Raw genomic sequence first — 15,591 nt, forward strand, 5'->3', positions numbered from 1 at the left:
TCGCCGTAGTTACACGCTAGGTTTGCTAGCGACGAAAGCCGAGCAAACTAACGCTAAAGTAAATCAATATAGCAAGGCCTTTCAAAACGGCCCTGCCATCAAGATCCGTGTCCCGCGACGAACGGCGATCCACAGCCAGCAGTCTTCCCCGCCTCCTGCGCTCGGCCCCGACCGCGGCTCACCAGCGCGACCAACAAAACCAGCACCAATCGACGGATAAGTTTTATTTACAAAACAGCCTTGGCGGCGCGACGCCGGCCGCCGACGACGGAGCCACCGCCGAACCGGCCCAAATAAAATCCAACACAAGCAACAGCGCCAGTAACACGGCAGGAGCGGCGCGGGTGGCCGGTCGGCGCGGGCCGCGGCGCTGCGGGCGGGGGTCGGTCCCAGGAGACGGCCTCTGCTGTCGGCTGGAGGCGGCTCCAGCGGGCGGCGGTGGTAGTCCGGTCTCGCCCGCACCGAGCCCTCGGCGCCGGCAGCGGCGCAGGCACCGCGCCGACGCGCCCACGCCACTCGAAGGCGATTAACATAGTAAAATATATGACCCCACTACCCTTACCCACTCAGCAGCGTCGCCCGACACGCAACGATCGGCTAATTTGTGTAGCATACCAGTCAGTCACTCTGACGCCCAGGCAGGCTTCGTCAGCGCCGAGCGCCGCCGGCGGTCTCGCCGCACACCATCCGCCACTCGCACCGGTCACTCGTTACGGCCCACTCCGGCACTCCGTCGTCGTGCGCCCACTCCCACTCTCCGCCCAGTGATGGCCGGTTGCCAGTCGCCGCAGCCGGCCGGAGCGCGAGCGTGGCGCAGCAGCAATTGATTCTCGCGCCGTGTTGTCTAACTCACCGCCGTCACCGGTCCGCCACGGACGGACGTCCATTAGATGCACATAACTCGGCTGGCGGCCGGGCAGCAGGTGCTCATAACGCCGCCTACGTCAGCAGGGCGCGGATCTCCTTGTGCAGATGGCACAGGTAGTCGACGTACGAGGCGGAGCCGTCCGAGCCCTTGTCTTCCACCAGGAAGTGGCGCATCACCATCTCCAGCTTGTCTCGCTGCCGTACCACAGTCAACTGCGCGGTCGGAGAGACCGAGTCAGCCCGCAGACAATCGGAATCCACATCACGTGACGCGTCCGTTATCAGCACCTCTCGGAGGGAACCAAGGGAAGCGGCATGTCCAAAACGCCCAGGACAGGACCAACTTATTCAGCGTAAAAATTTTGTTTCCCATTCCCGTTTAAAACATGAAATTTCAAGAGCTGCATTTTGCACCCACACGCCACATGACCTCAGCAGTAAACGACCCTCCCCCCTAAAAAAAAACTATGTACAGGTGGACTACAACTAAACAAGACGCCCCTACAGTTGCTACATGATGCTACAGCTGCCGGCGTTGAGGCCATCGGCCATGACATTTCTGGAGAAGTGAGCACCTCTGACCCCATCTCCTTTGCTGGCGCGACTTATTCAGCCACTGTCTATGCGCCGCTATTATCGAACCACGGCAGGCGGCCAATGTCGAGGAAACATATCAAGGAAAAGAACAAGACGCATGTACAGCCAGGTGGCGGATGTATGTCAACAAAACGACACAGACCTAACGTCCAGCGAGAGGCGGGGCTGGAGGAAAAGGTAGGGGGGGGGGGGGGCAGACCCACCTTCATGTGGCACTGGCGCTCCGTGCGGACCTCCTCGACGATGCCGCGCACGCGGATACTGAGCGGCGTGTCCAGCTCCGGCAGACTTGGCCGGTCCACGTCAATCTGCTCGGCACGTGACAGAGCCCCCGTCACAGCCGTCACACGGCACAGACTCCGTCACAGCCGTCACACGGCACAGACTCCCATCAGGGCCGTCACACGGCACAGACTCCGTCACAGCCGTCACACGGCACGGACTCCTGTCAGGGCCGTCACACGGCACAGACTTCGTCACAGCCGTCACACGGCACAGACTCCCGTCAGGGCCGTCACACGGCACAGACTCCGTCACAGCCGTCACGCAGCACGGACTCCTGTCAGGGCCGTCACACGGCACGGACTCCTGTCAGGGCCGTCACACGGCACGGACTCCTGTCAGGGCCGTCACACGGCACGGACTCCCGTCAGGGCCGTCACACGGCACATACCCCCGTCACAGCCGTGTCACACGGCACAGACTCCCGTCACGAGCATACCCCACAAGGAATATCCGGCAACACACGCAACTATCAAAATGGCTAAATTGGCACCAGAAATGCAACATGCTTTCTGACACAGCGTTATAACATGGAACGTGCTAAACGCTTCACAGCAAGTTCATAAGCCATCTTGCAGAACAGAGCGCGTCAACACGTGCACAGCTGTTTGCTGGCGTCTTCCCGACCTGCTCCGGCGGACAGCTGGTCTGCCACGTCCCCAGCACGCTAGCTCATCCGGCACGCCTGATCGACACGACACAACACAACACAACATATGACACGACACAACAGACAGCACAACAAATAGCATGATATAGTGAAGGGCACAACACAACACAAGACACAACACATGATACGACAAAAAACCACACGTCACAATAAACGACACGACACGACAAACGATACAATACAATGAACACGACACAACGCACGGCACAACACAATACATGACAGACCGCACGACACAACAAACGACGCGTCACAATAAACGAGGACACTGCAAACTAAACGACACAGCAAAACAAACGACACGACACAACACACGAAAAACACACAGATGATATGGCACAACAGGACACGATAGAGCACACATGGCGCGACGCCACACGAAACAACGCGACAGGATACATGACAGACACGCCACTCACCTGGGCCACCGACTGGACGGCGAACAGGTCCTGCACGACGTCCGGCGCCAGCTGCAGGCCCACCCACAGGAACAGGTGCACGCCGTTGTCCAGCACGAAGAGGCCGGCGTCGTGCAGCTTGTCCTGGCTGCACCGCACGGGCGCCGGCAGGGCCGTGGCGTCCGGGTCCAGCCCGTCGAGCGGCAGCAGGCGCGGGTACAGGTACGGCACCGACCGGCGCACCGGCAGCGACGTCACTAGGTACATGTGGTTCGAGCGCTCGTCGATGGTCAGCTCCGGACCTGGGGACCGGCACCAGCCGTCACCAGAGGTCACAAGACGTCATCAGAGGTCAACAGGTGCGTGTGCCGTGAGCGCTCGTCAACGGTCAGCTCCGGATCTGGAGACTGCCACCAGCCGTCACCAGGGGTTACAAGACGTCACCAGAGGTTATCAGGGGTCACCAGTGGTCACCACTGGTCACCAGCTGTCACCCAGTAAATGTGGCGCGAGCGCTCGTCGATGGTGGTCAGCTCCGGGCCGGGGGACCGATACCACAAGTCGTCTAAGGTCACAAAGGTTCTCAAACAACAGGGCATCGCCGATAAAGGCCACCGCAGGGAGTCGTCTAAGTTCAAGGGGATATACAGCGGCTGAAGCTTAAACTAAGGCCGGCGAATCTTGGTCAATGCCCCAAGTGAGCTGGACACGAAAGGGCGGTGGTGTCTGACGTATGGGGCGTTGTCGCGACCTTTCATACTTTTAACGAACTAGGCAACATGGATTATTTCGCCCTGTGGTTTCCATAGCCCTGGTAACGTCATCGGTCCGATAGACGTTGTGGCAACGACAGCCCACAACCCCGAACTCCCCATTAATCACCCAGCGAAGTTATTGCCTGACTGATAACGTCGCCGCGACCAGAGCTCTGGCCAAATTTACCTAGAAACAAACGGTCAAGCAGGCTAGCGACCCTCCATCGACATGACACCTTCACATGACATCTGTGCCGGCCAGTCGCGGCCGTACCCGCTCCACCACACCCCCTTTCACCTGGGTTGCCACTAGCTGCCCATAAGACTCAGCTCGCGCACGTCACCACCAGCCGTCCATAACTTACCGCCGCCGACGGCGTCGCTGCGTAGGATGCAGTTCGCGTAGAGCGGCAACAGTTTCATGCACTCGGGCAGGATCAGCTGGCCGGCCGAGCTGGGCGAGGCGCAGTTCTTGCGGTAGCTGGCCAGGATCTGGGCGCACTGCGCCGTCAGGGAGTCCCGGATGGCGCGTGGAGACGAGTCCAGCACCTTGGAGACGGCTGCCGGAGACGGCGGGCCAGCCCCGTCAGGTGATGCCCAGAGGGGAGGGAGCGGGGGCCGCAGTTGAGCACACAACAAGGAGACAGAAAATACAAGGCGGCCACAAAACGCATGCACATTGGTAAAACAACCAGCATAGCATTAAATTCGTAACTGAATCTGGTACGCAATCTGGTTTGTCTTTGAGGTTCGCGACAATATTTGCATCATTGATTGGTCCTGCTGGACTATGTTTTTTTTGTTGTTTTTTTGTTGTTGTTCTTTCGTATTGACTGGCTCTGGCTGGAACTGTATTTACACCAGTGATCGTTTCTATTTTGGCATACAGCTGAAGGCGATGTTTATTTAGGCCCCAGACTGACCCTGCCTCCTTAAGACCAGCTTGGCCTGTCCCTGGCATGGCCCCCAAACTAACCCTGCTTGACCATGAGGTTGGTGATGGTGTCGAGCTCGCAGCTACGGTACAGGTCGGCCATCTGGCTGCACACGTTCAGGCTGAGGTTGAGCACGCGCAGCCGGCGCTGGCCGCTGCTGGCCGTGTACAGCAGCGCCGCCTGGATGTACACGCCGTCCTCCTCGGTCAGCTTGTCGTCGTGCTTCAGCTCCACGGTCACCGCCTGACGGGCGGACGGCACGAGGTCAGAGGTCAGGTTAGATGTCAGAAGGCGAAGATCAGAAGTCAGAGGTTAGAGGTCAGAGGGCGGAGGTCAGATGTCAGAGGTTAGGGGTTAGGTGTCAGAGGTCAGACGTCAGAGGTCAGAGATTAGAGGTCAGAGATCAGAGATTAGAGGTCAGAGGTCAGAGGTGGGAGGCCGGCAGCGGCCACGCGCCCGCTCACACGGCGCCGCGCAGCACACCGCCACCACTACCCGGACGGCAGTACACTCAGCGGCATACAGAGTACACCGCGGCATGCGGCGGCGCCGAGATGGCGCAGAGCAAAACACAGATCCACGGCGGTGACAACAGATCCAGAATGTGTTACATGGGACAACGTATAAGACAGGCTGGGCGCCGTACGCTCCTCGGGAGACGCCCATCCTTACGGAGCCGGCAACAGACCACCGCTTCACGTCCACCGTGGCCGGCATCAGGTGCACGGCTGACGCCGGACACCTCGCCTAGCGTCAGCCAGGCACGGGCCGGCAGCGCGGCCCCCGGTACAGCGCGCCGGCCGGCGCCGCGCCGAGCCGGCCGGGCGCGGTCCGCAGCCGCCGGCGCGGCGGACCCGGCAGACGGCGGGACCGGCCGGCCGGCAGGTGGCGCTCGCCCACCTGGCTGCTGTCGATGGCCGCCAGCTCCATGTCGGTGGTGTTGGACATGTAGAAGTGGCCGTGGAAGTCGACCGGCCGCACGCCCGTGGACGTGCGCACGCGCATGATGGCGTCGAAGCCGGCCGGCTGGCCGACGGCGCGGCTCAGGTCCCGCAGCAGCCGGTCGCCGTCCAGGTCCGCCTGGCCCACAGAGACGGCACGCCGTTGAACGGTGTGGACGTGACCGACATTGAACCCCCGACCTTGTGCGTGGACCGCATCCAACGGTCGACTGCTGGGGGAGTGGCGCGAGTGGGAGCAATATGCCAACCGTCCCACCGCAGCCCGAATGAATCGGAAGAAGTCGAAAGTTCAATTCATTTTTGTTGTTTCATCATTTCGATGCTTAACCTTTACACAACACTACCGATAGCAAGTTGTAACACAAATAGCGTGAAACTCAAGTATTTGGTGCTTACGGGCAAAATAGCACCGTAGGCAAATGCACAAAATGCACGTAGGCCTGCACACATCGGCAAATCACGGCTGCAACGATCCGCGTCGGTGCTATATGGTCGATGGGGTGAGGCTTCTTGTGTCCTACCAGCGGCGACGCCTACCGACGAGCACCAATTCCCCTCCCCCGCCACTGACGCCGGCGCAGCTTGGGCCCGTCCCCCGAAGTGCCGACCCCACCACCACACCTGCCCCGCGCCAATGCTGCCAGGGCCCCGCCCCACCCCACCGGGCCTGGAGCGACCACTGCACCCACCACCTGCCCGCCCCACCTGGCCCGGCGCCTCAACAACGCCGCGGCACGGCTACAGACACCGGCTCACAACAGCCCGTCGCGGTCGTGCCGGGCTTCGCAACACTGAACACCAGCACCGACACAGCGCCGCGCGTCCCACGACCACCGCCCTGCGCCGCTCACCTGGAAGTAGGTGTACTTGAAGACCTCGCCGCCAGTGAGGCGCACCACCTGGCCCAGCGTGGGCAGGTCGACGTACGCGTTGTTCAGCAGGAACAGGTGCACCGAGCAGCCCACCTGCACGCACTCCTGGCCCAGGTTGTTGTAGAACTGCGTCTGCGGCGCTGTGGGCACGCCCGATGGCCGTCAGTCGGCAGCCGTCCGAGCCAGGCCCGGCCACGGCCATGACGGAGGCTCACGGCCGGTACGCTTTCAAGGGCGCAGCCGCTACGCGCGCCGTGAAATGATCTCAAGCGTGCTACAGGCGCGGCAAGGTCACCAACTACAACACGTCATCGCACACGTGGCCGTGTCAGGCGGGGAGCCCGCGGGAGGGCGCGTCGCTCGGCGTCGGCGCGCCGCGGCATCACTCACTGAGCACGTGTTTCTCCTTGTCGGAGCCGAGCACCTTGCGGTCGTCCCTGTTCTTCAGCTGGCCCGGCGCCTGGCCGGTGGGCAACGACGAGTGGAAGACAAACAGACGGCCCGAGCAGTTGGCCGCCTGGTGGCAGGGCACGGGCACCGCCGTCACGCATCGCCGCCGGACAGCGGACGTCAGACATCGCCGACGGATAACAGACGTCAGGTATCACTGGCAGATAACGGACGTCAGATATCACTGACAGATAACGGACGTCAGACATCACTGACAGATAACGGACGTCAGATATCGCCGACGGACAACAGACGTCAGATATCACCGACAAACAGCGGCCGTTGGACATCACCGACAGATATCAGACGTCAGATATCACCGACAGATAACGGACGTCAGATATTACCGACAGACAACAGACGTCAGATCAGACAGATGACAGTCGTCCGCTGTTGCCACAGACACAATCTGGCAGTACCAGACGGAGTCCTCCCTGACAAAGTCACACTGTCCGTCAGACACGGACTGTTGGCGTGGTGCGCTACAATGTCTGGCGTACACCGACTGTCTGATATTGTTCGGGCTGCGGACAAGCCCGCAGTGATATAGTCACTTGTATGGTGCCAGTCCCGCAAAAACAACTAAGGCGATGGTTCGACACGATTTTTTTTTTGTCACTTACACTAAATTAATTCGAATGACAACAAAGAAGTAAAGTTTATCAACTTCCCGCCCTCTCCTCACCACACATCGTCCCGACACTTCCCCAGCCCAGCGCTCGCTGCACATGCAGAAAACAGCGCCCGCCACTGATCAGTTCAGAAGATCCAGGCCGGCTGGCAGCCTACGGCTAACGAGCCCAGTCCGGTATCGTCCCCAGTGACAGGCCCAGTGTGCTGTGGTCCGGCGCTTAGTACCATTCCCGTACAAACGCTCCCGGTGTTGGTTCCAAACAATGCGTTGACAGACTACTAGCTAATTCGTTCGTGTGATAATAAGGACGGGAGAGCTCCACCCCTCAGCCAAATTTCAGCCTTCATTTCGACACACAGTATTCCCCGGTTCACCACCTGCCGCACAAGCACGTCAGCTCAGAACAGCCCAGCCGGGTGGCAAACTACGACTAACAGGCCCTGTTAAGTCACTGTTGTCCCCAGCACGGCGACAATCTCACACTCTTCAACATAAACGACTCAGAATTAAGTGCCACCTTCCACACAAAAAAAGATGCCCTCGCCACTTCTCCGAGTCAGAATCTGCAGCCACCACACGCCGCGCACGTCTGGGCGGCCCTCGCGCCCCGCCAACACTGCACACAGCAGCCAGCGGCGGCACCGGGGCGGGCCGGCGCGTGAGACGCACCTTAAGCGCCTCCATGCCGGCCTGGACCGCCGGTCCCAGCACCACCTCCGTCTCGCGCGTCTGGGCGAACATGGCCGGCAGCTGCTCCATCAGGCTGTCGATGACGGCCTCGGCCTCGGAGGCGTCCACCAGCAGGCCGTCCACCAGCGGCACGAACATGTCCTGCACGTCGCCCACCACCAGCATCTGGGGCTGGGCCAGGCACGCCTGCGGCACAGCGCATACGTGGCACACACCCGGAGGCTGCTGCAGCACCGCCACAGGCAGCAGCAGCGGCAGCAGCGAGGCCACCGCGCCACCGGCGCCGTCGCCAGCCGGCGGACGTCCAGCGCTGCCGTCCAAAGTAACGACAAACACACGCGTAACTACCAGTCTTCCCGAAATAGAGTTAACGGCGTCGTTCTAATCGTCTCGACGAGCCGCACATTTTGATCCAGCGAAAAGTGCACATTAACAGTCTGGTGAGTCGGAGCCTGCCGCAGCCCCCAGTGCCTCCTGAGCGCCACCCTCCGGCGATGCCGGGCGACAGCCGGCCACCTCACAGTCAGCCAGCTCCCCCGGCCACTCACCTTGACGTTAAAGAAGTGCACCACGTTGCTGTAGGTGATGAAGCCGACCTTCATGGCGGTGGCCGCCTGGCCCACGTCCACCGGCAGCTGGCGCAGCACCTGTGGCACGGGCCGGCGCCGGCGCGCAGTCAGCTGACCGGACCGACCGACCGACCGGAGCCGGGCGATGGCCGGCCGCCGGCGGCGGCGCGCGCGCCCATGGCGGGGGAGGGAGGGGCAGGGACCTGGTCTAACTGTGGAGAGGACGACCGGAGCCGGGCGATCGCCGGCCGCCGGCAGCAGCGCGCGCGCCCATGGCGGGGGAGGGAGGGGCAGGGACCTGGTCTAACCGTGGAGAGGACGACCGGGCGTGACGGTGAGCGACTGGCAATACTGTACGTCCAAACAAACAACTACTGTGTGAAGTGAGGCGTCGCGCATAGCACACATGGACGCTTGCTCTCAGTCACCAAACAATCCCCCTCCCCCCCCCCCCCCCACCCAAAGATGGTAGCATCACTTCCCTTCTACAGCCATTTCATCTGCCGCAGTGACGACTGCCGCGCACGCTGCGTGTACGGCACGACGTTCCCCCCGACGTTCAGCGGTGCAGCGGTGTTCAGTGTTCCCCTGACGCTCAGACGCGCCCAGTCGGCGTATGCAGTCGCCGCTCTTCCGACATCTGCGCCGTCGTCGCCGCGGCCCGGCGAGCCGCGCTTTCGGCGGCCTTACCTCCTTCATGTTGTTGCAGAGCAGATGCACGAGGCCCGACTTGACGTTGTTGTAGGACACGTCGATGATGAAGATGTAGGCCGGCGGCTTCGGGATCTCGTTGTTCTGCGGTGACACAGTGCTGGCCGTGAGACGGGAGGAGCCACCACGTGGAGGGAAACGCGGACATGCGCCACTGCGGGCGGGCATCCAACACCACCACACGGCGGGCACAGCGGACACGCGCCACTGCGGGCGGGCACCAGACACCACCACATGGCGGGCACAGCGGACACTCACCACTAGAGGCGGGCACTAAATACGGCCACACGGCGGGCACAGCGGACACTCGCCGCTGAAGGCGGGCTTCCGACACCACCACACGGCGGGCACAGCGGACACTCGTTACACTCGTTACAGGGGGGGGGGGGGGGGGACTGGCACACACGCACACACTGAGGACGTCCGAGGACGCACAGGCGCACGCCGGGTCAGTACACCGCCAGTACAGACGCTGAGTGACGGTTGGGGGAGGGGGGGGGACACCATCTGCACGGTCAAGCCTGTTCGTGCTAGCTGAAGGGTGATTGGCTGGCAGCGAGCGGCAAGCGCGTGAAGGCCGGCAATCTCGTAGCCGACTAGCAATCAAGTCCTCTGTGAAGGGAGGGATTTCACGCTGGCCAGAGGGTCGTACCCGCCCGCGGCACGACACAGTTTTGCGGTCCGCAGCCCGGCCAGACTTGTCCGAGCTCACAAATGAAAACTGACATGCTCCGTTAACCCGATCAGACGCTCTACCGCGCCACACGCGTCTGATCTACGGCCCACCCTGATCCCGTTCCCGTTCCCGTTCCCGCTCCCGTTTCCGTTCCCGTTCCTGATCCCGTTCCCCTTCCTGTTCCCGTTTCCGTGCCCATGCCGCTCACCCGGCAGTACTCCTTGGTGCAGACGAACTCGTAGGCGCCCATGCACAGTTCGGGCCGGTCGTACTTGTCGAGCCGCTGGCCCGTGTGGTCCAAGTGCTGGAAGTACTCCTGGGGCACTGTCGGGGCAGGCACGGCCTCAGACGGGCGGCAGCGGCGGCGACGGGACGGCGGCGGCGCACGCGGGCCGGCTCCCCGGTGACGGGGAGGCTGGGCCCCCCACCACGGACAGCACAGCCAGAGCATGTGGCGCACGCAGACACGTGGCCACGCAGACAGCATAGCGGTGACGTCATGGTGCCAGTCAGGCATATAGGCAAACAGATCAGGGGATTGCGTCCATTCATACAGGCACAGAGGCCGTGGTTGACGACTTGGTGTTGAGGTACAAAACGGAAAAATGTAATGCGCATGAGATGCACCCATGCCAAACCGAATGCACCACAACCTACCCTAATTTACCATAAAACATGAGGCAAAACCCCGAGGCCAACCAGCAGCAGAGAAGGGAGAGTAGTTCAGTGCCGTGCGTGAAAGACCGTGGGCTTGGCGCCTGGCTTCCGACAACAGTTCTGTCGTCCCCGCAGTTAGAGTTCCATTGCCGCCAAATGACCTCGACGCCCAATGTGTCCGCGACCCCCCGAACTGTAGCCACCAACGCCGAGCAGCGTCGCCCGTCGGCACGTCCGTCCTCCAGCCGGCACCACCCACCGTCGGTGTTGGCCTTGCAGAAGGGACAGCTGAAGCGGCGGCCGCCGTCGATGAAGGTCATGAAGGGGCACATGTAGGCCTTGCAGCGGATACAGCGCACCGGCCCCAGCTCGCCCAGGTCGACCACCGGCGGCGGCAGCTCACCCTCGGGCAGCTCGGCCAGCGGCGCGATGCTCAAGGCCAGAGGGATGCCCGTCTGACAGGCACAGAGGTCAGGTCAGAGGCCAGGCCACGCAGAGGTCAGAGGTCAGGTCACTGACACAGAGGTCGGGCCGGGATCAGGTCAGGCCATGCAGAGGTCGGAGGTTACGTCACACAGAGGTCAGAGGTCAGATCACGCATACGCCAAATCACGCACAGAGTAGAGGTCACGTCGCAGGTCAGGTCACGCAGGTCAGAGGTCAGACCACGCACAGGCCGCGCACAGAGGTGGAGTGGCAGGCAGTGGACCGTGGCGGGGTGCGCAGACCGTGTGCCGGACACGTCCACCGGCCAAACAGACCCATGACCAAGGCCGGCCGCACCAGCGGCACCCTGGTCAGGCACTCGCACCGACGGCAGCGGACGAGCGACACGACACAGAGTGGCGACGGCCATCTCGGCCGCCAGCTCACCAGCCTGCTCCCCGCACCAGCACGGCCACGTCCACCGCACAGTGCACACCATCCCAGCCACTGGCCAGCGACTGGTCCGCCCCTGCGCAAGGTGCGTGCACACGACCTCGCGGTCCCCGCCCGCCGGACTGGTCCGAACACGACCGTCCGTCGGAGCGCGCGGCGCCGCCACCCACCTGTTTGAGCATGTCCGGGCTGATGGGCACGTTGTAGATGGAGCTGCGCAGCATGCGTGGCGAGGCGTTGCCCTGGTCCACCACCGTGAAGCGGGTGGTGGTGAGCGGCGGCACCTGGCCCTTCAAGTTCGTCACGAACTGGCCCGCCCGGTTCGCCTGGTCGTCCGACATCACCTGGATCTGGGGGCGGCGGGCCGGCGGGCGGTGTCAGGGGCGCCGCCATCCACCGTCGGGCCGCTGGGCCAGCGCGGCGCCGGGGCACCCGCCTCACGCGACGGGACATGGCATGGGACAGGGTGTGACGTGTGGTAAACGGCGCACCACACCTGGGCACCCTCGCTTGACAGACGGCGACCGACGGCATACGAGTACGTTATGCAAGTGGTCAACATCACCTACGCAGAGACAAACACAGCATTCCAAAGAGGCACGCCACGCGGGCGCTGACATTCCCGCCCCTGACGCACTCCAACATAACACAGCCGACCCCTTCAGCCGCGTCCGCCCCGTCAAGTGGCGGCGTCTCACTCACCGGCGACGGCATCTGGTCCGGGTCGAGCTTCCTGGGGCCGGCCAGCTGGCCGCCGGGCGCCATGCCGGGGCGCGCCATGCCCGGCCCGGCAGACACCTGGCCGTAGCCGCCCGGCGGCGGTGGGCCGCCCGGCATGGGCGGCGGCGGACCGGGCGGGTAGGCCGCACCCGGCCCCGAGGGCGGCATGCCCGGCATGGGAGACGGTGGCATGCCCGGCATGGACGAGGGCGGCATGCCCGGCATGCCTGGCATGGGAGATGGCGGCATGCCTGACATGGACGAGGGCGGCATGCCCGGCATGGGAGACGGTGGCATGCCCGGCATGGACGAGGGCGGCATGCCCGGCATGGGAGACGGTGGCATCCCGTGCATAGATGACGGAGGCATGCCAGGCATGGTGGAGGGCGGCATGCCGGGCCCCGGCGGTGGCTGCATGCCGGGCATGGCCGGATGCATGCCGGGCATGGGCGGCGGGTGCGCGCCGCGCATCTGCGGACTGGCGCCGGGCATGTGGGGCGGCATGCGTGGCGAGCCCGCCGCCTGCAGGTGCGGAGGCGGCGGCGGCGCGCCCGGCAGCCCCGCAGCCATCGGGTGGGGCGGCGCCGCCCCGGCCGGGCTGGCCCCCGGAGCCGGCCCCGGCAGCGAGGCTGTCGGGTAGCGCTGCTGGAGGCCGCCGCCAGGCGCCGCCGACGGGCCGCCGTTGGTGTGCGGACTGAGCCTGCGCCGGCAGCGGGGCGACATGGTCAGACGGACACGACATGGCGCCGCCGCGTGACGCAGGAGCCGACACCAGAGGCGCAGTACAGTCGCTGGGGCTCTACATTTAACAGCAAGGGCAAGCAGCACGGGGAATCGAACCCCTCCCTCCAGTTTCCCACACGCGCCGCTTACTCGCTGCGCTATCGCGGCCCTTCGGAGATTCAAAATGCTGCTGGCTGCGTGTTACACGATACAATGGCCGGAGAACACTCCGCACAAGCCTAGCCAGACCTCGACGGCACAAACTCTCGCCGGCCCAGTCTTGCGTACACCCCAACAACCCGCGCGTCCAGCTCGGCCGAACGCTGCCGCGCCGGCGCGGAGCGATCCGTACCCGGCGGCGTGCGGCGGCTGCGGCGGGCCGAGCGGCGCCGGCGACGAGCCGTGCAGACCGTTGTGGGCGGGGCCGGGCGGGCCGGGCGGGCCGGGCGGCCGCGGGGGGCCCGCCAGCGGCGTCCGCGGCTTGGCGCCCAGCGCGCCGCCCACCGCTGGTGACATCTGGCGGCAGTGGATGGAAGCTCAGCCACCGGTGCTCGACACGGGAGCTCATTGCATGGGCGGCGTCAAGGCATGGGTCCACTGCACTACAGCATGGGCGGCGTCAAGGCATGGGTCCACTGCACTACAGCATGGGCGGCGTCAGGCCGTGGCTCTACAATGGCGCCAAGTGTTTTCTTATGCACCAATTGCAAATGTTGAATAATTCTGAAACCTCAATGCCAAGTGGAGCTCATCCCACTGAAAGCTTCTGCTCATCGTGCTCACGTCAGTGCCGGCCCTAATCCAAACGCACGTATTGCATCCACAGCGAGGAGGCATTCAAACGACACGATCACGATCACAGCGACATACATAGTAAGCCTCCATACCCATTGTCAACGCTTCATTTCCAATACCCAGCCTGTCAAATTTTCCTTAAGGCCAGCGCACCGCGGCGTCATCCCCACACGCAACGCGATCTCCACCGCCCATGTCTTGTCTTGTCATGTCTCATTGCTTCAAGCCGCACACATTTTAACCACCAGCGCCGCAATCCATGTCCGTGACTGCGGCACGGGGGCCGGCGAAACACGGCTACCGACGCGTCTCGAGACAATCCGAGCGGGCGCGGCCGGTGCCGAGGAGAGCGCGGTCGGCGCCGGCCGGACGCACTCACCACGGGCGGACCCATGTTCATGTGGGCCATGCCGCCGGTCAGGCCGGCCGGCGTGCTCGGCGTGCGCGGCGGGAAGGCGCCGGGCGGACCGGGCGGCCGCACGCCGCCTGCAACAGGCCGCCGACGGGGCGTTAGCGGCGGCCGAGCGAGCGGCGCTCCTGCCGAGCGGGGCCGGCCCGGACCGGGGTGGCCGGGTCGGGCCGGGCCGGGCCGGCCGCACGCCACACACCTGACGCTGCGTGCGTACACTTGTCTCACGCAACTACCGCAGCTACGCTGTAGGCTTCTTCATGCCACGGAAGCTCTTAAATTACTTCCGACAACTGCGACACCTGAGACGGCGATAGCCTGGAGCGGCGAGTTCGTCACGAAAGAAAGGCAACAGCTATAAAAATGAGTGTGGTGTACCAAGTTCGTCACGAGAGAAGCACAGCAGCTGTAAAACTTAGCCTGATGTGGTGAGTTCATCACGAGAGAAAGGCAAGAGCTATAAAAATTAGTCTGATATGGCGAGTTTGTCACAGGAGAATGCACCCGCTATACGACTGACACCTAAGGCACTGATGCTACCTGGAGTCTCACCACAACATGGCATGACCTGCTCCTGCCAAAGACTCACCAGGTGGCTGCTGGAAGTTGGGTGCCGGGCCTGGCATCTGGCCGTACCCCGGCTGCGGCGGCATGTACCGCTGAGGTTGTGGTTGCATCCTGATGCAGCACCCAGGTGTGGCCCAGTCAGTAATACATACAGCAGAAATGGGATAACATGGATAGTAGCAGAGTACTGCTAACATAACACATATAGTTGTCTTGCATAAGTGATAAAGGACACAGCATGGGCACATAGGCACTGGCACAAAGGTCATGTCACAAGGGTATATTAAATGTCTTTTTCTGCACTGAGATGAAGGGCAGCAACACACTCTGTGGCATCTACCACTTTGTGGCTTGAATATTTATCATCACCACATTCCATATTACCTTGCAATCAAGCTGCAAGCATGATTCCCATTTGGAATCAGCACCTTTTATTTATCATAATTCATTAATCAGAGTTCATCCTGTCAAATGCTGGCAAAGCTTGCTTGAACATACTCAACTAAATGGTTACCTATGCCAGATTAATACCTGACACACATGCTAGATTTGCACACTACAAGCCACCCTTTCTTTGTGTCAGCATTACTGAAGTAGACATTGAAGAGTGATGTAGTGTGGACCATAGGCCTATGCCTGTGGACAGAGGAAAGGAATGGGTGCCATGGTAAACCCACTTCCAATAATCTGAACTATTAACTGAATGACTTTTAATAGTAAGATGAAGCATGACAAGAATGCATAATCAAATTCAAAATCCTTTCCACCAGCAA

The 15,591-nt window shown here is 62.4% G+C and overlaps 1 protein-coding gene and 1 long non-coding RNA gene across 2 annotated transcripts; both read right to left on the reverse strand.

Moving 5' to 3' along the window:
- Positions 1 to 204: 204 nt before the first annotated feature.
- Positions 205 to 12,424, reverse strand: LOC119100876 (COPII coat complex component secretory 24CD). The gene is made up of 15 exons (XM_037224095.1): positions 12,307 to 12,424; positions 11,775 to 11,954; positions 10,985 to 11,180; positions 10,277 to 10,392; positions 9,372 to 9,476; positions 8,661 to 8,759; positions 8,092 to 8,298; positions 6,729 to 6,855; positions 6,318 to 6,478; positions 5,405 to 5,584; positions 4,546 to 4,747; positions 3,935 to 4,129; positions 2,836 to 3,116; positions 1,668 to 1,772; positions 205 to 1,080 (listed from the first exon to the last, which is right to left on the reverse strand). The coding sequence occupies exons 1-15, from the start codon at positions 12,382 to 12,384 to the stop codon at positions 940 to 942; spliced, it is 2,373 nt and encodes a 790-aa protein (XP_037079990.1). The 5' UTR covers positions 12,385 to 12,424; the 3' UTR covers positions 205 to 939.
- Positions 12,425 to 13,552: 1,128 nt separating this feature from the next.
- On the reverse strand, positions 13,553 to 15,512 carry LOC119101038 (uncharacterized). Its single transcript, XR_005094501.1, has 3 exons — positions 14,841 to 15,512; positions 14,222 to 14,328; positions 13,553 to 13,563 (listed from the first exon to the last, which is right to left on the reverse strand). It is a non-coding gene; the product is annotated as an uncharacterized LOC119101038 (long non-coding RNA).
- Positions 15,513 to 15,591: the final 79 nt, after the last annotated feature.

The sequence above is a fragment of the Pollicipes pollicipes genome, unplaced genomic scaffold, assembly GCF_011947565.3.
Source record: "Pollicipes pollicipes isolate AB1234 unplaced genomic scaffold, Ppol_2.1 Scaffold_1600;HRSCAF=1878_pilon_pilon_pilon, whole genome shotgun sequence".
Taxonomy (NCBI): Eukaryota; Metazoa; Arthropoda; class Thecostraca; order Pollicipedomorpha; family Pollicipedidae; genus Pollicipes; species Pollicipes pollicipes.

What these genes read in the sequence shown, in the direction of transcription:
- LOC119100876 (XM_037224095.1), bottom strand. Translation starts at nt 12,384, where the DNA reads ATGGCGCGCCCCGGCATGGCGCCCGGCGGCCAGCTGGCCGGCCCCAGG. An exon ending in CGGACCAGATGCCGTCGCCG is followed by an intron (nt 11,955 to 12,306) that starts GTGAGTGAGACG and finishes CGCCGCCCCCAG; the next exon opens with ATCCAGGTGATGTCGGACGA. An exon ending in CAGCGACGCCGTCGGCGGCG is followed by an intron (nt 3,117 to 3,934) that starts GTAAGTTATGGA and finishes GCCGGTCCCCAG; the next exon opens with GTCCGGAGCTGACCATCGAC.